The sequence below is a fragment of the Phasianus colchicus genome, chromosome 10, assembly GCF_987193195.1.
Source record: "Phasianus colchicus chromosome 10, bPhaCol1.hap1.1, whole genome shotgun sequence".
In the NCBI taxonomy this organism is placed as follows: domain Eukaryota; kingdom Metazoa; phylum Chordata; class Aves; order Galliformes; family Phasianidae; genus Phasianus; species Phasianus colchicus.
Window position 1 is genome coordinate 22,931,467 of NC_143445.1, and position 23,866 is coordinate 22,955,332.

At 35.7% G+C, this 23,866-nt stretch overlaps 1 protein-coding gene across 14 annotated transcripts in view; it reads left to right on the plus strand.

Moving 5' to 3' along the window:
• NAALADL2 (N-acetylated alpha-linked acidic dipeptidase like 2) overlaps positions 1–23,866 on the plus strand; it is a 411,612-nt gene that overhangs the window by 266,880 nt on the left and 120,866 nt on the right. For all 14 annotated transcript variants that reach the window (XR_016469794.1, XR_016469793.1, XR_016469789.1 and 11 more), the window contains one exon: positions 12,175–12,325. Coding sequence is in view for 3 of the 14 variants with exons in the window: in XM_090147729.1 (XP_090003855.1) it covers positions 12,175–12,325 (151 nt within the window). In the remaining 11 variants the exon portion in view is untranslated. The remainder of the gene's footprint in view (positions 1–12,174; positions 12,326–23,866) is intronic.

Here is a 23,866-nt window from a genome sequence, read left to right on the forward strand (position 1 = left end):
GCGGGAAGTGCTTATGTTGCCTTTTATAGCGGTATTCAGTTATCTGTGATGGTTTTATGATATAAACCGTCCGTTAAGGAACTGACCTAGCAGCTCATTCCAGTCTGGCCTCAGAGAAAAAAAGATGATGTTTAATCCACTTAACCACTTGACCATGTCACAGTCTGTTTATCATATGATAGTGTATACAAGGCAAATTCAAATCTGCTGGTTCAGGTAATTCTTGGATTCCAAGTTTAAGAAATCTTTGTGGTGTATTACAAGGCAGTTATTGTACACCTGACTGCCATGGATGTTGCTCTCTTTCAATTGGTATGCACTCACAGCAATACAGGCCGTCATGTGTGTGTGATACACAGGATCTACTGTTTCCAATATCAGACCAATGTTAGAAGCTTTACACAGGCTGAGCTTGGTAGTGTAATTTGGCTCCAGTGTAAGAGGCTTAAAACATGAAGCTTAAAAAAAGAGGTACGGGGAAGACATTCAGAATGCAGTAGGAGAATTGTGCATAGCCTCCTCCTTCTGTGTAAGGACTACGTGTAGCAGCAGTCTCATTCAAAACACTATCTACCTTTCTTGTTTTAAAAAGTCCAAGAAGTTGATTATAATGTTTGCACCGTACTTTACCCTTGACATTAATGAGACCATCTTTAAAAAATATCTTTTGCTTTAGCCAACAAAAATGGCATTGGAAGAGTGATATACAATATGATAAAATTAGGGAAATTTTCACTACATAATATTTATTTTTTATTTCATTCATTTTCAGTGTGTTGTGATTCATCAGAAATTAGCGAATTGTGAGAGGTAGAGGTCTTGGCATTTTAAAAAATTCACAGAAAAGTGAACAGATGTATGAAGTCTATTGTCTCTAAATAACATTCATGTAAGCAGATTTTTTTTGAAGTTTTCTTTTTCTTAAATTGTTAGTTGATGGCTAAGGTGTGTTACGTGTCAGTTTGGTTTGCCTCTGAAGAAGTTTATAAGAGCTTGGTAAAAAGATATCTTTAACGTTACTATATCATATTTTTCAACTGTACTCCAAAAGAAGGAAAAAAGTCATATTCAAAAACACATATATCTCCTTAAAGAGGAAGCAACACTTCCTTGTGTTAACTGGTGTCGACTTAAGTCTTCATAATGGCATCTTGTTAATATTTTGGTCAAATTGAATCCAAATCTTACAGCTTCATTTTGGAACCAGTTTGTTAATAATTTTTTTGGACAAAGTTTATCCACATACTTGAGTTATCCACATACTTGAGTTTTCTAGCTAAAGCCATCTGGGGTTTTTATGCTGATGGTTGATACATTATGTTTATTGCTTTAGGAAATTTAGAGGAGAAAGGATGATGTGCAGTGATAATGCAGTAATAGAAGTGTGATAATATACGGCCTGGAATTTTACAACTGTCTGAATATAACTCCTGTGCTTATTGTTAGATGTATTTATTATAAATGAAACTGAACACAAGCTGCACGTAGACACAGAAAGCATATGGTCATGGAAATTAATCATTGAATAAAGCAAGCAATATACCATAATTTTAGCAATATTAAAGACTGTAAATATAGTCTTTAAATATAGCCTAATTTAGAAGAAATGTCACTGGTAAAACACTCTTTAACTGAACACCAACAGAAAGGTATGTTCCTTGAATACTTCGTATCTGAAGGTAAATAAAGCAGCAGTTATTCTCTTATTAAAGAGGGACTTGTATATCACTCATAGCATAACATCAGTACAGTTCAGATGCATCTTCTGCACAGACACACGTATGACCCTCAAAAGCTTCGTATCTTCTTTTTGCATCTGTCTCAAATGTGGGCAGTGAGAGACTTTGGAAAGAACCACAACCATCACAGGCTTGTAAATTTGGAACTGAGTGGGTAAGGGCAAAGGCTTGAGAGGATTTCTCAGACTTTCTGTTGTTACCTGATCTCTGATCTGAAACTTGTACCTCTGCTGCCTTCTGGTTGCTAGGAGATCAACATACTGAAGTGTCTTTCTTAGAACTATGTGTTTCAGAACAGAAGCATTTAAAAGATTCGTACAAAATTTAAATGTATTTTTCCAAAAAATATTAAGCCTCTCCAGAGAAGTGGAAATAACTGTTTTGACTACTTCATTGTTGTTGAAAGGCCATCCAAGTAAATAGTCAAATGCAAAAAGGCAGATTAGTTAACAGTGCTTTCTGGAAAATTACAGCAATTTTGTTTCGTTGCCTAGTTCTTTGGGGGTGGGGGAAGCAAACAAAAAACACAGAAGGAAGTATTTTAAAAGATGCCTGGACCAAAGAATAGAACTCTGGTTTGTTGTTGGAGAGCAGACCACAGCTTTTTCCAATGATCTTTTACCTTCATTCTGAATTCAGTCATAAGACTTACTTTTCCAATGATTTTCCAGTTGGAATAAAAGAATCAGTTCTTCTAATATTGCATAGTTGCTTTTCTGAAAAGCAGTAAGAATCTGTTGACTTAACACCTTGTTTGAAAGTGTGTTTGTTCATCACCAGCTTGTTCATGTGAATTCTGAAATAAAGGTTATTGCAAAAATTAGAAATACTCAGAATTCAAACAAATGCATGATAAGCCTGGAACTTTGCATCAGTGACTGTGAGTTGAAATGAATGTAAATATTTCTAAGACAGACCTCAATGTTGATGATACTTTCTAATAATCAAAGTTTGTCTCATGGGGTGAAAAGAGTTGGAAGAATTTTACTGTCAGAGCTGCCTTTAAACTCTGTGTCGTCTTGGAATGTCATGTGAGCAGATCATTATCTTTAGACATCTTGTTTCAAACGGCAGTTTAATGCTGCCCCCCAAAAAATAAAAGGCAAGTTAAATTGGTGTAAAGCTTATGCAACTCTATGAAGACTTAAAAGGAAAAAAAAAATGAATTGTGTAACAAGTAGTAGTAGTAGTATCCTTAATATAATGAATGTTTTTACATTTTCCATTAAGTAGTGTTGCAAAAGTAATCTTGCTGTTTGTAAGCCTGAAATGGCTTTCTTATCACCTTTATAAAGAGTTGTAAGAGCAAAGATTACTCCTCACTGCTAATCTGTGACCAGAGAAAAGCAATTAATAGATGAACACAGAAATGTTATTTATGCTGGTTTTCTCCTTGTCTCATTTGCTAAGATGTTGCACGAGATTTATCTGAAGAACTATTCTGTGTTTTTCTGTATATCCCAATACTGCGCTGAACACCCAGGGGGTATGAATGTCATATTCACTTCTATGTCACACCGGTCATTGCATGGCCTTGCAGCATAGTACTGTGTTTTGCTTGAGCTTTTATTTGTTGGTGGTTTCGTTTGTGAGGGGTTTTTTATTGTTTGGGTTTTTTGTTTTGTTTTGTTTTTTTCCTGGAGGATAAAACAATGTATGCTTTAAAGGCTTTTACTCAAAGTTCTGTCTCAAGAGAAAGCAGTGGTGTAACAGAAATTGATTGATCATGGGTTACATTGTATTTCTTTTTCATTCATCATCTAACTTCAGTATTCTATGTTTATGTCATTTAGAAGTCAGTTCAGTGTAGTTCTGTGAGCTGTAAGTGGTGCTAAATCTTTTCAGTGGGGCCATTAGAGAAAGCAGTATTTGCTTTTAACATACAAGGTTTTGAAAGATATTTTCTCTCAGTCTTTCCTTACTTTCCCCAAGAAATTGTCAGAGAGATAAAAATGACCTAGTGAATCTCTCATATGAATTTACTATGGCTGCTGTCCATGACCCAGCTGGTGAGAGGAATGATGGGGAGCAATAGTGTTGCTAGCGTATCTTTCTTAACCACTTTCGGTATTAGGGGCTTCCTTTCCTCATCACTGCATAAGAAATCTTTATGACAATAACTCAAGCAGATTTTTTATGTTTGATATTTTTCTCTCCTTCTTTGTGACAAGGCAAGGCCATAACTTTGGATGGATGTTTTGGAACTAATTGTAAACTAGTGTTATTGCTTTTTTTTGTTGTGATTTTTTTTCTTTTTAACTCTTGGCGAATGGACGACTGTGTAGTTCTTTGTGACTGCCAGACTAATACAGCTGCCACCCCTGTATTCATCAAGTACTGCAACCTTGGACCTCCTTCGTGGAGCTCTTTCTACTATTTCATTTTGGTGAAATGGGCTATTTAGTAGGTCACAGGAGGAGCCAAAGCCCTGATTCACTGTGTGCTGAATAGTAGTGAGAAAGGACCTCAGAAGAAGAAAAAAAAGGCTGCAAATGTTGACTTTAACAGCTGCTGTATCTTTTGTGTAGATTTCCTGCAGTTGCACTTTGCCCAAGTTATACATGAAGTGGCTTTTTTCTTTATTGCATATTCTACAATGGACCCTGGTGTTCAGTAGGAGAGATACACCGAGGTTATGTCCTGTGTAGCACAGACAGTGAAAAAGGTCTTGTGGAAAGTCTTCCATTTTCAGAAATATCCACCATGGAAAAAAGGAATCTAGTAAAATTTTGGATTTGGGGATTTCTAGGGGAGGTTAGGAGTGGAGATCGATAATGGTAATTTATGAAGAACTTTTATTGCTAAGGTTTTTAATAATTTCTTTAATATTTATTATTTTCAAAATAACTTCATACACTGGGGCACATTCTTTATGATCATCTATTTTATCATTTCTGGCTTGTGACTGTTATCTTCTAAAGGAAGATAAGTCCATTTCATGTATTGATTTACTTAAAGGGATGCTAAATAAGTAAACGCTGTTGTTTTCTATAAATGAAACTAAAATATTCATCCTCCAATTAATAATATGTAGTTTTCCTAGCCAATATATAGATATCCCTGAGGCTTACATATAGCGTACTCTGTATCGTTATATGTTCCACTTAAAATCATAACATTAACCAAACAAAAAATAAAAATACCTAACAATTGTTTTATGCAATATCTAAGGAGAATGCTATCATACCCAAGGCATTGTAAATACATAAAACCCTGACACATTGTAATACTCCAGAAAATATACCCTAAGATCTGAAGACATGTTCCATATTTTTGAAGAAATGTGGCTTTTCATAGAATCTGTCAGGACAATAATTATGAGAATAATAAAATAATTGAAGATTATATTTTTGCACAGATCTGATGAAGGCAGTTGTGTTTTAACAACCTAACAGATGCCCTAAAATGCAATTACTTGAGGCAGCAAATGTTCCTTAATTAAAAACGTACAGCTGATTCTTACATGGATTGTGAGAACTGCTAATATCTTGATAGATTGTATGTAACATCACCCCAAACAGAGCTAGTGAAGTCTGAATCCTGCTTTTATCTTGGAGGTGGTTGATCAGAGTATGACTTGGAACTGTTTGCATTTTAACTTTGCTGTCTTACAGTACTTGGAAACGTACTCAAGGCACCCAAGCATGTCCCAGGTATGAACTGCATCTCTTATATAAGTTGAAAGATTACAAGTTTGCACTGTATTTGATGCAGCAGATGGGGTGTTATGCAAGTAGTTTCCCTATTTCTCTACTTATTATTCTTGCTAGTTATTATTCAACAATTTTAAAAACAGCATTATTTTTCCCAATTGTTCCTTGCCTTTTAGACATCAGCTACTCTGGTGATCTGGAGCTATTACATACCCAAAGCTGACTTTGTCTGTGGAAACCACTCATAAATGTGGGCAATTATGTGGAATTAATGTAGAGCAAATAATGGCTAAGACACCCAAAATCCCCAGGAGTAGTTGTAGCAAACAGCTAAGCTAAATCAAATGCACAAAAGTGTACTCATTCCTGGATTTTAGGGGCATGCAATACACGGACCTCTGCTGCTTACTATGTTTAGCGGTGTAGAACATCTTGTATTAACTCTTCAATTTTTCAGCATACCTGTCACTTTTGTTAGCAGATCTAGTACTAGAATTTGGGGATCCCTTTCCCAAGGTTAAAGTACAAGTTGTTTTCCTTTCCCACTTGCCACTACTCCTTAGACATGGGGGCTTCCCTTGACAGAGGACAGTCAAGGGAAGACAGACCTGAGAAAAATGTTTCTGGTTTTTGTGCCTTGTATGCAGTGCAGGTCAGTGATGGAGACTGGTTGCTATGGTTTTCTGTAAGTGAGGTGCTGTAGATGGGAAAACAGTATTCACAAATTACTTGTGCTGGCATTAAGGCAGTTTTCTAGAGAAAGTGAAACAAAAGAAAAGGGAATTGCATATAGTTATCTCAGGCTATGACTGTATTGACAGTTTGGTGTTTTTTATTTGAAGTTATAGAGAATGCATAAAATATAACCTAGAGCCTAATCCATTTATTCCTGATGATACCAAGATTTTAATTATTTACTTGTCTAATTGTGTTTTGTATGATGGATCTTCAGCTTAGTTCTCTCTGTAATAGAGTCTAACCCTAGTCTAAAATAACTATAAACATCATCAGAAACAACTGTTTCAGTATGAACGAGGAAATGCGAATGGCTTTATGGAGGTCACTCATCTGGACATTTTTCCAGAATGTTTCTTCTTAATGTTTCCTGAATATTTAATGATGCTTATTATAGACACAGTGCTCCTCTACACAATTATTTAAAAGTGAATAGTATTTCTTGAAGATGTAGGAATATAATAGCAGTATAAAAGATTTGGTGTTATATGCTCATCAAATAATGAAACTTTATTTTTCTGGACTGTAAACAATTCAATTATTTTGTTTCTGGAATAAATTAAGTGAAGCTTACTGAGTCCAAACACCCCTTGTTTCTAGGGAATTGTAGTTCAATTTCATTTTTAATTAGATTGAACGTTGTGAATTTCTTAGCAGTGGTAAGCAAGATCTGGCAATAAAATATGCACTCAATTTCTATTAAAGGTTCCTAAAGTCTAGTGCAGGGAATGGGCAGTATATCTGGCTTATGTTTAATTGTCCAAGTACCGTGTTGTGAAAAAATCCTTTTTTAAAAGCAACTGATGTGTAGCAAATGACTTTACTTTGATAAAACTGTATTGAAGATGAGCAGACAGCAAAAGGAGAAAGTATGGGAAAACACAGCCAGTTCATGATAAGCTTAATAGCACATTCAAGACCATGTTGTTAGAAATGCTGCTGTGCAAGAACTGCAAAACAAACTACTTTTGGGTTCAGAGATTTTGGGGAGCTTGGGGAAATTTTCAAGAGGCTTTTCCTCAGCTGTGACATCTGTCTTAAAAGCTAGCATATACAGCAAGGGGAACTGTGACTTGAATTTATGCATTAATGTTTGGAAACTCTCAATCTGGACTGAGATCTGACAATCTGTACTACCTATGCTTTATTCAACACTTCATTCCTTTTGTTGGTGTTGGAGGTTATCCCGTGCCATTGAAGCTGCTGTTCTTTGCATGCATACTATGATTCCAAATGCTGCTTGCCAGTCTTCATTTTCTTTTGTTTCCTTTTTCTTTTCATTTGCTCCTAGCATATCATGCAGGTTCATACAATGTGTCCGGGCTTCTATGCAAAATGCATGCGCTCAAGAGCGAGGCTGTTAGACTGCTGCTCTTGAATATGGCATAGCTCAGAGGAAGTTTATGACTCCTTGGTGAATGGCATCTGGAGATATGAAGTAGAATTTCCAGCAGGGATTCGGTCCAACAACATTAGAACATATGGGATATGTTAGAACATGTTCTTCTGATTGTATTTTGGGTTGTGTCTGTTTTGCCTCAAATGAAATGGGTCAGCTCTACATGCAGTAATGGATACCCACTATGTGAGGGAGATCTCTCAAGTCATTTTTAGATATAAAAATGATAACATTCTGAAAATGTTGAATGACGGTTTCAATTTGGAAAGTGATGACTGAAAATGTCTTAAATGTCAGATTCTTTCCACAAAGAATGGCAATTCGTATTATCATGCCTTTGACAGCAAGTACATTAAAGTTTTAAGGTCTTGACACAATGCAAAGCATCACGGTTTTGTATTGTTCATGTCTGTGGCAATGTATTTTAGTAACACTTTGTTTAATTCCAGTGCAGTACGTTTCCTACATTCAAAAACCTTTATGGGAATAGCCTGTCATTTATGAGATCCTGTTGCTTGCATTTTAAGCTCTTTGCAGTTTTTTGGCAGCTGAATTCTTTTCCCAGTCCTGTTAGTTCAATATAGGAATAGTGTCATTTCTTAGACAAGGGCAGTGTTTGAGCTGAACTGGAAAAACAGATTTCTTTTCATCATCCCCATGGAGTCAGCCGTTAAACTGGTAATGTCCTCCATCTCATTTACTGTCTTAATGCCATACCTTGAGGATGGATCAGTGAAAGCTGAAACCCGTTCAAATAGTATTTTGCCACTAAATTCTTTTCACCATTTCTTAGTCCTCTGTGATAGAAAATATAAGCATGATTAAACAGTGAATAGTACTCAAAAAGAAAGCTGAAGCCAAAGTGGACCTTTGCTTCCTTTCTTGTTAGAAATACGGAATTTAGAAGAGTTGTACAAAAATGTAGATGTGTATCTATTTATTTTTCTGCTGTGAGTCTTGATTGCGTCTCCCATGTAGCCTGTATTATCATAGGTAATTGAGAGGACAGTGGCATCTAATTAAATCTGCAGTATGTGAAGTCGTATTTTTCTTCTCAAGCAATCTGTTTCAGAAATAGAAATGCATTGTGTCAGTGAGGTCTTCCAACAGTTTAAATGGCCCTTTACCCTTGCCTGGTAATTTTACATGCTGCCAATTAGTAAAATGAGATGGGATTTCCTTTCAGAGCCTCATGATTTTAATTGGAACTTCAGTACAAAAGAATAATTAATAACTTGTAGCCTGTCCAGCTAGTAAAGCTGTGTCTCAGATTAATGAACCATGTATTTTGCACATTGGTCTGTGAATTGAAAAATGGACTAGTTAAAAACTGGTTAGTTATTTCTCTAATTAATGTTGATCATTGCATGGAAGTATAGCGGCCATTGGAGATGAAGCTCCTGCTATTCATGATACTTGAGTATATGTGATTTTAAGTGGAGAGCAGCTTGGTCAACTTCAGGAAATACTGAAGCCTATGTGTTAGGTTATTCTGGGTGCTTACACAGATTAAAACCAAGAAATGCTAACTTCTTTTTTCATTTGATGCATGTTCTTCTCCTTCACTTACTGAAGGAGCTATCAAATATTGGAAACAACCCTAAGTTATTCGAATATGATACAATTGTCTTACTCCAATTATAAACACTGTACTCCAGATATAAATATGATGATGAGCGTACTCTAAAATAGGGAGCAATGCTTGTAACATATGCCAAAGATAACTATGTTGATCTGTCAGAATTTTATTTCGCAGTATAAAATGTGACTTTCAGCTTTCTAAAAATTCCTATAAACTGTTTTGCCTCCCATGTTTTGCCTATTCTCTTATTCCCTACCTGTTAATTTTCTTGTAGAAATCTCTTCTACTAGAAATCTTTATCTTCTGTAATGTGTAACGAGTGCATGCATGTTGTTTTTCATTTTTCTTGGTTGTTTTCTCTCTTAATCAGAAATAAGATTATATAGTGTACTGCATTGCAGTATTAATTATTTTTTCCACTTTATTTTTTATGTTTGCACTCCTGCTCATATACTGTGCCTTTGAATATAGAACCACTTTCTGTGATTGTTTATGTGTTGACCACCTTAATAATAGTGAAAAGGAGATTACGCCTTTATGCCTGTAATTAATACATAAGCAGGAGTATCATTTAGGTTTTTATTTTATGAATGTGTTACATCCAGATTTTATTGTGTTAACAATAAATGGACTTGTAATAAGTAGTGCAATTTTGAATCTAGCCTTAGATAGAGGAAGCCTGAAGCTTTTAAATTTTTACATAAATAAATTCAGAGTTTGGGTACATAATCTTCAAAGTACTAACACGAGTGACAGTCTCCCAGTGTATGGTTATAATTGCTTCAGTTCTGACTTACATGGGAGCCTCTTTCAGAGACATTCCGAGAATACAGTAGAAAGGCCTTCAAAAATATGTGAATAGTTTTAATGTAGAGCCTAATACTGCCTACTAATATAAGTATCTATGTACATTAGTGAAGATACAGTCAATGCATTCTCTTCCAGTAATATAAAATACATGCACGTGAATGTGTTTTAAAGATGGGAGCTACGTTTTTTAGCATGGTGTGCTAAATGTCTTTTTGAAATATAGACTTTTAAATTCTGTTAGAATAGTAGTGAAAATACATGAGAACTAGATAAGAGAAACCTCTAGATACTAGTTAGCAAAAAATGTATATTGTTTTAATTGCTGATATTTTTTAACCATTGTGTAATGATTGAAAACCTGTAGGCTTATAATAACTATTAACAAAGTTGAAAGCAGAATTAGATTTAATAAGAAAATGTCAGTGGGTTGTTGTGAACCACAGTGGGAAATGTAGCAGAAGGAGCCTATTGTAAAATCAAGAGATCTGGTTCATTTTTCTGTTGCTAGTTTGATTTATCACATGCTGAAAATCTCATCAGTGTATACATAAGCTTCAAAGCGCACTTGAAAGATGTTGTATTTAATGAGTTCTTAATGCATCACACTGAAGTTCTGTATAGAACAGCTCTCCTTGGTAGATTTGTTCCTGCATTCAGGTCACTTTGGTAACCCACCGATTTACTTGGGTATGTGCTAGCTTCAGGTAGGAGAACACATTAATGTCAGCCACGTGGGGTAGTGGCACCCTGCTTCTTGCATCTTCATCCAGCAGAATCATGTCCAACTATTTGATTATTATTATTTTTTTTAACCTATCTGCCAGTACCTTTGTGGCCAAATCCCAGTGGTAAAGCTTGCCTTGAAAGTGCAGTACAGACCTGATCTCTGTTACCTACATGCCAGTATAAAACTAGAGATGAATGAAAGAATATTGGATATGGATGTAAAAAAGGAGAAGGCAACAGTTATTTTCAGTCCTGACTGTTCATTTATTTATGATGCATCTTCCTCCTCTTACTGTATCATTTCTCAGACCTAACAGTAGCCATTTGCAAACTCATCAGTGGAGCCTAGTAAGTAGTAAGATAATCCTTAAAAGCTGGAATTACTTCTGTCTGAAGAATTAATGGAGTTCTGTGCCATTGTTGTAATCTTCAGTCAGTTCAAAATATGCAGAGCATTGCACAGAAAATTCATTTTGTATCATGGAGATATTTCCATCACAATTCAGTTTTACCCAATTTACAAGAAAATCAATTTATTTTTCAGTTCTCTGTTATAGGGAAAGTTTGAATTTTTTTCAGTCAAAATTGATCTTTATAAACTGCTTTAAGCTTTGGTGGGTGCTTCGATGCTTTCATCCTTGACTCTGGGGAGGTTTGCCTGATTGGCTACCCCAGATCTCTAGGTTCTTTGGAAAGCTAATTACCATTACCACTCACGCTGAGATGTTCTAATGAAACAGAATAAAAGCTCTCCGTTTGACAGGAGGCAGACGCCAAGACTTGGGTATGCTAGACTATTTTATTTTTTTAATGAACAGTAAACTCCTTATTTTCTCTCTTTACTGAAGAATAACTGTATCTCAAAGTCCTATGAAAGTCTGATGTCAGTGTCCTTGAAGATACATGTCTTTGAAGAGGTAAACTAACCGGAAATGTTGTGCTGCTAATAGTATGGGAAATTAAGAAAAGTTGCTCAGTAGTCATTTGGGAGAGTAGTTTCAACACCAAGGAATTTTCAAGATCATATTTGTAACACATAAAAATACGTTACGTTTCTAAGTCTAAGCAAGCGTCCAGGGAGTAGAGAGAAAGTTGACTCCAGTCTCATTTCTTTTTATATCTTGCCTAGTCTGAATATAATCTCCAGCTCACCAAACTTGTTTGACAGTGTCACAGTAAAAGAGGTAAAAATCTAACAGTTGCAAATCTCGAATGTAATCATCAGTGCTATTTCCTCAGTGTTACATCATTCATAAGAATTCTTGATGTCGTTAGCCTTTGAAAATATTTTTACATTAATTGGGAAACTTGATGATGAATGAGTCTTGTTGGCTTTTAATTTTGTCTTTTCAAAGGACAGCTGCTTTATTTATATGACAAACATTTTAGAATGGCACCTGTCTTTAATCTGTTAGTGCTGATTGTAGAGTGAGAGCCTGATGCATTATAGAGTCCCTACCCAACAGTAATGAAATTAATAGAGTTTTCTGATATTCTCCTTTAATATTTACTCCTGTTTTCTCTCCTCAGCTTTCTCTGCTAGAAGATGCAGGGTTTGGTGGCGTTCTTCTTTATGTTGATCCTTGTGATTTACCAAAGACTACAGATCTTGCTGATAAAGCTTTTATGATTTCCTTGAATAGTGGAGGAGATCCATCGACACCTGGTTATGCCAGTATTGGTAAGTACTGTTTGAGGCATATTCAGTTAATGGACATTTTAACTGTGAGCAGATTCTAAGTATGGGAATTAAAACTCTAAACGAAATCTTACCTGAATGGAGACCTTTGATAAGGGAACATTGTGTAATGCAGCATGGCTCAAAAGTGCTTTACTTCAAACTCTTGGCACGAAGTCTGCACTTCAAGTAATTTATTTGTTTCTGTTTCAATTGATATATTTACATAGTATATTATTTGTCTGCTTATTTTTACTTTATTAAAAAAAAGAGCTGTGAATTACTTCTCGAGTGATATCTCAGCAAGTTCCGTGGCACTTGTTCCTATTGAAAGAAGTATGTTTCCCCCCCAGTTTGTCTTACCCTTTCATGATATTGGTAACAGAAACATATGGTCAGTAAGTGCAAGTTCAATAGTCCAATGTAATAAGAGATATACATTTTAAAAGATTTTAAAACAACATTTATATCTCAGTACAACTACCACTTGAATTAAGATATTTTCTTTGAGTTCTGCTGGGATAGACTTTTACCTCAAATGTTCATCAAATTAAATTTTCAGATTTGGGGGGGGGGGGGATAGGGAACTGGATAAACTGATCTTTTCAGAATTATTTAGTTTTTTTAAATGTTAAACAGTTTGGTGGTTTTGTTGTTGTTTGGTTGGTTGGTTTTGTTGTGGTGTTTTTGTTTTTAACCACTCTGCTAAACAATAGGGTACAACTTATTTGACTAGTAAGCACTACTTTAATCTCCCTTCTGGCAGTTTAGTGGCTGTGTGTTCTGCCTGTCTGCTACCGGTTGAACTTTACAGTCTTTTTTACTGTCTAACTATTTGGAAATGTATTCAGCAGAAGTCTATGAGTTTGTGACAAGGCTTTATCGAGAATATTTAGTCCAGTTACTTGCTCAGACATCTCAAGTTTGACTTGAATTGGCACAAAATTGGCTGATGCAATGCTGAGATACTTTAGGACTAGTATGGCAGAAAATAGAAATATTTGCCTGGTTGTCAAAGAAGGGTGTTAGCTATTCACAGCATGAATGCCTTGACAGCTCTGTGGGAAAGCAATTGCACATTTTCTTGGTGTCTCAGCGTACCTGACCTAGTCTTCTTAAAAGTGTCCTGGGAGATACGGAGGTAAAAGTAACAGTCTTCAAGCTTTATTCTTTGCTCATTTTGCAGAGCTACTTAAAAAATAGCTTTTTGTTTATCTACGTGGCTAACTCCTTAATGTTTCATTTACCCTACATGAAAAGAAAAGCTAATTAAAACAGATATAGCAGCATGAAGATGCCACTTCAGTGTCTAAACACTTATGCATTAGTTTGCTGTCAGTAAATTGTCTTACTGACTGCATGCATTTCAGCCTGTACTGTGAGAAAAAGAAGGTTGATTATATAGAAAATGATATTTTTATAAGTGCATTATCAGTTTTCCACTAGAACCCTTAACATGGCTTATCTGTGATTTTAAATCTCTGACCACTATTCACAAGCAGGAGTAGGCTGTCAGGTTCCTATAATCATTTCTGTTTTGGTCATTGACTGCAATAATGTGCTGGAAAAACCTCAAAGGTACACTTGGAGAAGGTGGTTGTTGTTGTTGTTTGTTTCTTTTTCAGTAATGTCACTGGAAGGTAGATCAGGTGGAAGTAATTTGTCTTTTCTAGTGATGATTTTCTTCACTGAATAAATTTGGTTAGAGGTAACGTAAGCCTGGGACAAATACAAATAATCTGGAGCACAGACTTTTGCCTGAAGGATGTGATGGCCTGTGAGGTGGTTAAACAGGCAACATGTAGTTTGAAAGTGCCAGATACCCAGGGTTGCCCATCTCACTTTGATTCACAGAGTTTAACGTGCACTACAAGAAATTTTATTGGAAGCTCCTGTTTAAGTTATTGGCACGCCTTTGATACCATCTGCAGTTCACATATTGCCAAACTGTTACTATTCAATCCTGGGGACTGCTCTAACGCCATACTCTCTTTTATTAAAAGTAGCTAGTAATATAAGCATTAGTTAGTGGATGAGCTATTCTCTGTGATAACCATCAGTTTACTAAATAACAATATAAATAAACAGTCCTGTGCTAGGTGAATGAAATGCATGAGACTTGTGCTTTTGTGCTTCTACCTTGTTTCTCAAATTTTTGTAATCAGAAAACAATTTTTTCTGTGACTTCGGAATATTGCACTTCAATCTTTTTTCCTAGAAAAAAAAATCTTCAGAACGTGATAAAGCTTGGAGAGATCTCTACTTAAAGTTAAGAATGTTTTTAAATGGAGTTTGTTTAATAATTCAGAGAAGACTTTGGACCTTCCATAGTTTAGAAGGTTTAGTGAAGATGAAACGCTGTGCTGCTCCATCTGGATTATTTTAGGATGCACAGAAATAGCTGGATGGTGGGTTAGAGATTAATACTGCATATGAATTGAATGATTTCTTTGATCTCTGTTTGATAAACAGAAAACAATACTGATATGAAAAATGAAAAGAATTTATGTAAAAGATTCTGCAGCCTTGTTTGGTAATTTCATTCTCTTGTTCTTAAGACTCTCCCAGTCCTATGAATTTTAAAACAATCACATGAGCATTTGTTAGCATCATTCTCTCTTCCACTGACACTGATTTCCAAAAGCTTGTGCCCTCCATTTTAAGAAATCTTTCTTCTGTTTTGCTGCTTTTGAAATGAAACTGTTCTATAGCTGAAACTCAGGAAATTATTCATACATGAATGAGCTTGAAAGGGAGGTGAGACCTGCAAAGTAAAAAGTATCCTCAAAACAAAGGTTAGAGGAGTGGCATAAAACTTCGGTGACTTTCACCACCTCCATTTTTTACATCTATTTTGATTTTCTTAATGCTGCAGTTCCTTTCATCTACCTGTGTATGGCAGAGATGCATTAGGTTTCTTCATTTCTGTATTTAAGAATCATTTTAAATCAAAGTTTCCGCACAGAAAGTGATTCAGTAAACAAAAATACGGATAGAACATATTTGTCTGTCCTGATATGTAAATAGAACTGTGTCCCTGTGATGAGCATTAAGAGCCCTTTCCCTGACATAAAGTGCTATATAACAGAAGATCCCTATCGGTGTAGCTATGGAATAGAAATTATTTCAGGAAGAATTCCATTACTAGTGTTTCAAGTATCTTGTAGTTTTAGAGATCTATTAGGTAGAAATTATAACAGAAAGGCAAACGGTATAATTAAAAATCAGTATTTGGTATTAGTCAATGCTTCAAGTCACTGTAAACATCTTGTCATGTGAGCAACAATCCGGAGACTAAGTAGAAAGAATAATTATTACATATGGGGAAATACATAGTGTAGTTAAAATTCTGAATTGTGAACTTCACATTCAGGCTAGGTAATTACTGTGAGTGTTCCTCAGACATCTCTAATATGGTCTGACTGAGTAGAGGACAAGTGATAGGGAATCAGTGGATTCTTGATCCCATGCTTCAGGGTTAGAAGGGGACCTTGAGAAAACTGATCTAGTGTCAGGTTTTGGAGACAGATTCGGGTATAGGTGGTCTTTAGAGGTTCCTTCCAACCCAAAGCATTCTTATGATTTTGTTCATCATTATGTGCACTCATTTCTAGTAAAAGACAATATTCAATATGCTTAATGGCTGTCTTTTTAATGTTGTGAAGTAACAAAGATTGTTTTTCTGTGATGTACTTTAAAAACATTCACAGAATTCAGAGTGGATAAAAGGTCAAGAACAAACCCCTGATGCAGAATTGAGGTTGGGAGATGTAAGCTTCCCAGGTCAGTCAGGAGAACAGTTCCACACAAAATAAGTTGTTAGAAGAATAATTTCACTTTATAATGAAGGGGAAAATCATGTTGTAGTTCAGCTTTAGAAGTGCTGTGATGTCTGGAAAAGGCAGTGAATATGGTGAGGTGCTACACTAATTGGGCAAGTAATGTTTATTAAGATAATTGTTCAGCAGAAACTGAGTAAAATAAATTGTGCTAGTTGTTTGAGCAATCATTCAGAATACTCAGAGGATGGGATTTCACATTCTTAAAATGAAAATCTGAACTATGTGCATTGGGTGCAACTGGCAAGGGGATTTGGGGAAGAAGACTCAGGTTCACATGGCAGTCTTGGTGAAATGAGGTCAAGGGCTGCCCGCTACCAGACACAGCTCATTCCAGCTGGCACCTCCACAGCTCCTGCATGCCACAGCTGAGCCCATCAGTGATCTTGGTAGCGTCTCTGTGAAACCGTATTTGATACTGATATTTTACTGCAGAAGTTAAAGAACAATAAATATGCATCAAAAAGCTCTTGGCATTTTGCTGTTTTGTAGTGCGTCATATTAATTGATCCAGTTCTTCTATAGTGAACACAGGGAACTATTTGGAATACAAGTTAGTATATGCTGTGACAGAAATGTGTCTTTAGTCAGCCTTATGATTCTGTATATTTGTGTCCTTCCTACCTTTTATCTAAGTTTGTCCTCAGTGTCCTCTACTTTGAGATATTTTACTCCTCTGAAACAGCCAACTGCATTAAAGTTAACAAAAAGTGGAACGTTCTGTGACAATTTTCTCCATGCATATGCAACAAATGTTCTAAAATGTCGTATTGTAAATCATTATGATTTCTTACAAGATGTCCTCAGCCTTTGTTTGTCTGTTGTTTTAAAAGTCAAAACTCCGATACAGGATAGTTTTTCTATGTATGCCTTTGGAACTGTGGAAGTGGCCTGGGGAATCCATTTATTTTTTTCTTCCAAATTTTATGTTCACTTTCTGCTAATGATATTAGATGAGTGAAATATGTAGGTAACTAGAAGTGGAGGTTCAGAATGACAGTCGACATTAAGAGGATTAAGGATGCTGGGTTTGTTTCGTTTTCCTTAAGGGCAGGCTGAAGCTAGGAAAAAAGGAAAGTTTGCAGCCCCATCTTTTAATTTCAGGATGCGTGTGTATGTTTACATATGTGCTTGATCAAATTATTTTGTTTATGACATAATGTTAGTGATTGCTGTAAACCCCAAGCATTTTATCATTACCAATCACAGTGCTCTATCTGATATACTGTGTTATTGTCTATATGAAAAAATCTGTTAGTGTAATAGTGAGGTAAATCTTTGGGAAACACTGGATATTGAACAGTGAGAACAGTAAGAAATGGTTTCCACAGGTTTTCAATATCTCCAACACAGAGTTCAGAAGGTGTTTGAATCCATGATGTGCCTCTTGAGACCTGGAAGGATAAAATAAAACAACTAAATTTGTATTTAGGCACCAAATAATATGGTCTGATTTTTTTTCCTCCCTAGCTTTCAATTGGCACTGCACACACCTAAAGAGTGAGAATGGTAGTTGGCAATCAAGATATTTTAGGCTCCCAAGTTTGAGTAAACTTGCACATTATATATGTATAATATATATATTGTTTTATGTTCTGCTTATACTGCTTGTAATTTTAAGTTGGGGGAGGAAAACAACCTGAAATGAAAATGCAGAGATCTTATCAATTAAATTATTGAGAGGGAGGGGGAGATGTTATGTGATAATAATCAGGTGTTAGCGGTTAACCAGACAGGATACTTCAGTGGCTTGCTTTCAATTTTTATATCCTCAGACTCTTTCAAATACAGACTGAGCCATATAAGACACAGTTTGTCTCAGCTTTAAAAGAAAAATCATTAAAAAAAAAAAAAAAAATTAGAAGAGTGATGGAATCTGCAAGTGATAAACACCAAATTGAGTGACAAAACAAACGCTTTCGGGAAAGCAGACTTGGCTAAGAGGAAAACATATTGCCTCCATGACACCTCTTTTGTCAGAATCCATGCATCTAGTTTCCCATCCAGATTATCATCAGGATTGTTTTTCTTTCAAGTTTATGTTGGAGAAGACTCCACATTTCTGACATTTCAGACAATTTCAAACTAAAAAGCTTTTACTTCCTACAGAACATGTTCTGGTAAAGCCACTTTCTCTCATTTTAAAAAAAAAAAATCATTTCAAATGGTGTTCAGGTTCAATTTTTGAAGCTCTACTACTCAGAAAGGAGGATTAGAATATTTAAATCTCTTGTGCAATCATGATTAAAAATAATCCTTTCATATTTTGAATGACAGCTAGCGCAACATATTTCAGCTCAACATAATATTGAGCAAATGAGATGTTACTTTTAGTATAAGCTTGTAAAACAGCCAGTGCTGCTGTATACACACTAGTTTGGTGTACTGGTATTTGCTACTACAGCAGTGTGCCTGCCTGCAGAGTCTAGCTGAAATCAATTGTGTTTACATGGGTTGAGTATCTGGGAAGAGGAAGGGGAACTGTTTTTGTAACATCAGTCATTTACTACTTAACTTCCCTCTCTTCCACATTGCTGTGCTTTCTTCTAATACTTTCTGTCATAGCCATTTTGAGTGGCTTCACTGTGTTGAGTGTTGTTTGTTTGCTCTAAGAGCCCAATTAATGTAACATTACTAGAGATTCTTTCATCCAGCAGCATCTAGCAAATAGGCAGGAAATTTTAGCAGTACACACAAAAAATCCCCATAGTGATAGCAAAACTGCGCGCTTCTAATTTTTTGCTGGCTGCAGTCTTTAAGCACGTTTCTTAGTTCGCTGTAGTTTAACTACACGCTTCTCAAGTTCAGGATGGCACCTCCGTGCTGCAAGCAAGCAACTTGCCAGTGCTTTGGGATCCAGAAAGTGCCTTCTTTCCGAAGACTCCAAAACCTTGTTTATGCAGTGTGGGATCTGACGTGAGGAATGGTATGGAAAAACTAACATGGGCTTTAGCCCATTCTTTTATCTAATACGTCTAGTGTGCGTGAAACTTAAGCTTAGAGAGATAATAGGATGAATTATAGTAAAGCTACCTCAGTGACCTAGGCCTGTCTTTCCTGTTTCCTAATAGTTGAGCATCATTGCTATCACGATTTTGACATATATCTGACATACAGGCATATATTTATGTTTGTATAAAGTATTGTACTATTTTATCCACCTTGTACCCCCATGCGAAAGTTAGGACATTACAAAGGAAACTTTAAATACTGGAAAACTAACATCTGCAAGTGCACCTGCATAGTATCAAGAGCACTGTAAAGTCAGTTGGCTGATTGTTCAAGTAATTGAAGGTGCACATAGTTTTATAATTGAAATATTGCTGGTGGAGCAAACCAAACCATTGTTAATTCAGTATGATCTCTGTTCTAGCCCACCACTAACCATATTCAGCAGGTGCTTGAAAAAGATAATAGTACCTCTTCCTACTTGCAGACAGGTAGAAACTCCCCATGAAGAAATGGAATGGTAACGTGGAATTTTTTTTTTTCGTTTCATAAATGTGTACTGCCATTACATTACATAGTATTGTTCTGCAAAACACTGAAAACCAAAAGTAGCTCATCCCAAGGCAGTTTCAGAAAATTTTCTGAAATGTTTTGCTTGTACTTTTTCATTGTTTTTTTTTTTTTTCAGACTTGCTTTTTTTTTTTCTCTTCCCTTAAGAGAGAGAAGGCTGAGGATAGGATGAAAAAAAGATGAGAACAGCTTTTGTGGTTATTTAGTTGGCTGACTTTTTCCAGTTCAGCTTAATTAACAGCAGAATGGAGGCTAACTCTATCTCTTCACTCAATTCAAAGCTGATTTTTTTGCCTTTCGTTGAATTTACATCATCTTCTTTTAACTAGTGATCTCTTATGGTATCATTTCCCCTACATCATGCTTCTAAATATCACTAGCTAAATAACCCACTGGTTGTTACTGCAGTTTGAGTACCAAAGGATAGTAGTAAATGGCTTCTTTGGTGTGGCAGGTGTGAAACTTCACAAAATGCATTTGGAGCAGTTAAGTGGGATCTCGTGCCCAATGGTGTCCCATGAATGCAAGGGCTTCCTCTGCTTGGTTACTCTCCGCTGCTGGTCTTTGGGAGTAATATAACGAGGCACTGAAGAAATACTGCCCAAGCATACTCAGTATGACTGTAGATGCAGCAAATCCTTTCCCTTTGGTAGGTTCAGATACTGTTGCTTGTGCAATGTTGCAAGACTTTTATCTAAATGACTGTATCAGTTTGGCTGCAAAGTGCTTTTTCTCCCTTGCTAAAACAATTAAAACGGTCTGGTGAGTAGAACTGAAATAAATGTTTGCAGCTAGAAATGGCCAGACGTGGGAGAATGTCTGTGACAGATGTGTTGCACAAGAAGCTCATCAGGGGCATGTTAGTGAAAGAGGCAGCCCCAGCTTACAGAGCTGCTTTCTTCACTGCCTTATGGAGTAGTCCTGCATGCAGTGGTGCCAGCCAGCATTTGCTCTATGATGGGTACGGTTCCAGAATGAGGAACAGGCAGTTTGTTGCCAGATGCTTTTGTTATCTGATATGTTCTTCATGTGCAAAACTAAGCTATGAGAATGATTTGAATATGCGTTTAAAACTTTTGTAACTGTTTCAATTTCAATTAGGACAAGTGTGTGTAACTTCCAATACTTCTTATGTGCTAATGTTATGTATTTGACAGGTGGGTCTATTGAGTTATTGAAAAAAGAGTTGAAGCCTCTTGGGTTATTTGAAACCTCATTGAAGTGATAGATGTTTTGGAATAGTTATATAATAATTTGCATATTTCTTTATGGTTGTGCGCTGTAGGGACCACCCTTTACAAAGTACATAATGAACAAATGCTGAAGCTATCTACTTGGGAGGTATTTTTTTCTTATAGCAGATGTCAGCTAAAGCTGACACGTGGTGACAATCTATTCCTGTTTAGTATAATACTCATAACAAGGAGACTAATTTTAGAACAGCTGGCCTACTCATGTTTTCAAGTGTCTAGGTTCTTTTCTTGATTTCCAAGCATCAGCAGTCTTTCAACTTGTCCACTGTGCTATTTCTACCAACCCTGATTTAGTGCAGGTCTGCAAGAGATTTTCATGAAAATCTTACATTCTCTGATAGAACTGAACCACACAGTGTTAAGCCTTTAGCATTTAAAACTTGGACAGTAGTCATGCAGTGTATAAAATATTTGATTTTCTTAACAGTTAATACAGCATAATGGTGAGGTAAAACTGAACTTCATTCCCTTGTCAGTTACTGCTGCATTAGGTGTGATTTTGAGTTTTTCTGGCAAGAAGCAGAATATATCTCTGGTAATGTGTGCTGCTAATTTACAGAAAAAAAAACATTCCTCAGAATGAGAAAATACAGACCTTGAGAAGATAGAATGAATGGAGTATTTTTGAGTTAAACTTAAATGATTTGGGCATCAGATAATTTCTTATGAGTATTTTTAGGTTTTTTTTTAATAGAGGGTCGTGAGTAACGAGAAACTCAGTAACATCAAAAATGTAGGTATCAAACGATTACTGTGTTTGCCTGATATTTCTTAGTAACCTTTGATGTTTTTATAACTCATTAATATTAGTCTTAATATTGGTGTTAGCTTGTAAGCTTCATAATACCAGGGGAAGTCTTGAAATGCAACTTGATTGCTATATATTAAAAAACAAAAAACAAAAAACAAACAACAACAACAACAACAAAAAACAATCTCAAAACAGAATGCAAAAGAGGGAAATTCCATGGATTTTAAGAAGGTTTTATAGTTGTTGGACATTACTGATGCTTTTTAGATACTTTTTTTATTAGTGTAAAATATCAAAGCATAGAAAAAAGCTTGTTTAACACGCTTAAGAAGGAGGAGCAGTCTAAAGCTAGTCAATAAGATGAAACGTCAGTTTTAGTTTTTGAATTTCTGGCAATTTCATCTTAGATTGAATGTAATTGTATTTTGAGAGTTTGGATTTATCCTCTGGTTATAGAAGGGACCAGTAATTCTGAACTGTGACTCTCCAATTTAGGAATCAGTGCTTTAAGACAGTATTTAGTTACATCTTCCATTGGCTTTGTAAGACGAAAAGTTGAATTGCAAGTCCTATGATAGACAAATCCTAAAAAATATGTAGAAATACTGAAGAGATTTACAAATTGTAGCGTAAATCTTAAAGGAGATTTTAGCTACAAAAATCGATAGTCCTTCATAATTTGATAGCTCTGTGATCTTAGTAGAAGCTCATTCTTGAATTTTAGTGTCTCTTGTGTTTTGTTCATGGTCTTCATGATTTTTATGCAAGACGTATTCATTAAAATACTTTTCTCTATCTCTGTTTCTCCTTCAACTATATAGAATGTAAGCAAACAGAAACATCGTCTCAAGATAGAAATGGTTGTTCACAGAAACTTCTCCTAATTTTACTCCTTTCACCAAAATTCACTTTCCCAAAACGGTGTGCAGAAGATCTAAAATGTTTGGCTGATGATTAGCAATGAAAATTATTTCCTTCTGTTCAAAAAGTATTCCTTGGCAATTGTTTCACAAGAGGGCAAGTTGTTATCTGAATAAAAGTACCATGAATTAGTAAAATGTTTGGCATACACACCTCACTATTTATCAATTTTTGAAAAGATAAATTAATGTCGTCTTCCTATACTATGAAAAACATTTCTTTTTTGATTGCCTTTCTTTGTATTCATTGCATTTTGAATAGGAGTACTGTAAGTACTACACTTGCTTTCTGAGAGGTCAGATACTGGAACTGGTTGCCCAGAGAGGTTATTTGCTGTCCTTGAAGATAATGAAAGCACAACTAGACATGGTTGTGAGCAACTTGACCTAACTTGTGCTGCTTTCAGCAGGTTGGTTGAATTGGATGACCACCAGAGGTTCTCTCCAATATCAACTCTTCTGTGATTCTGCGAGTAGGCAACAAACTTTAGAATGAATTCAGCCTCATGGCCAAATTTACTTTGAGATGGGTTTAAAAAAAAAAAAAAAAAGCTATTGTTGTAGGGGATGAGATGGTCTGAAAAAACACAGGGTCTGTGACACAAAGCCACAAGCGCAAGCCCAAGAGTTTTCCCTTGCAGCTCAGCTGATGAGGTCTGGCTATCATGTACAACTTTTGGAAAACATCCCTATATGATAGAATGGAAACAAAATATTGGGCTGAATATAAGAAGTTAGGCTTGAACAGCTTCTGCATATTCTTTCTCTAAATTTGTTCTAAGCCAATAAATTAATCTAAAAATAAGATAGAGGAATAAAATTGGCAGAATTACCATTTGTTGTGGGGCTTTTTTTTCCTACTTCATCTGGAAGCCAGCATTTTCAAAAACAACTGTTATTATACAACACGTTCTCTTTATTTGTCTTGGCTTTTGGTTAATGGTATTAAAGGACTTCAGACTTTCTGAGAGTAAAAACCAAGATGCTGTCTATATGTGTCTATAGTATGCAGCCATTTTAATTGATCTTGGTCTGGTATTAGAAGAAATTTTCAGTGATACCATCTGTAGTTGGCAGACAAAAAGTAAGTTACTTCGATTTTTTTGTTGTAAATGCATGTCAATCTAATGTGATTTCAACACAATGATGAGTATTCATTCATGACCCCATTTAGAGAATAAAAATAGGACTGCCTGAGCTGGAAGAATTGGTTGGATGTTTTCTATAGAGCTGTAAGTTTAAAGAAAAAACAAGATGGATA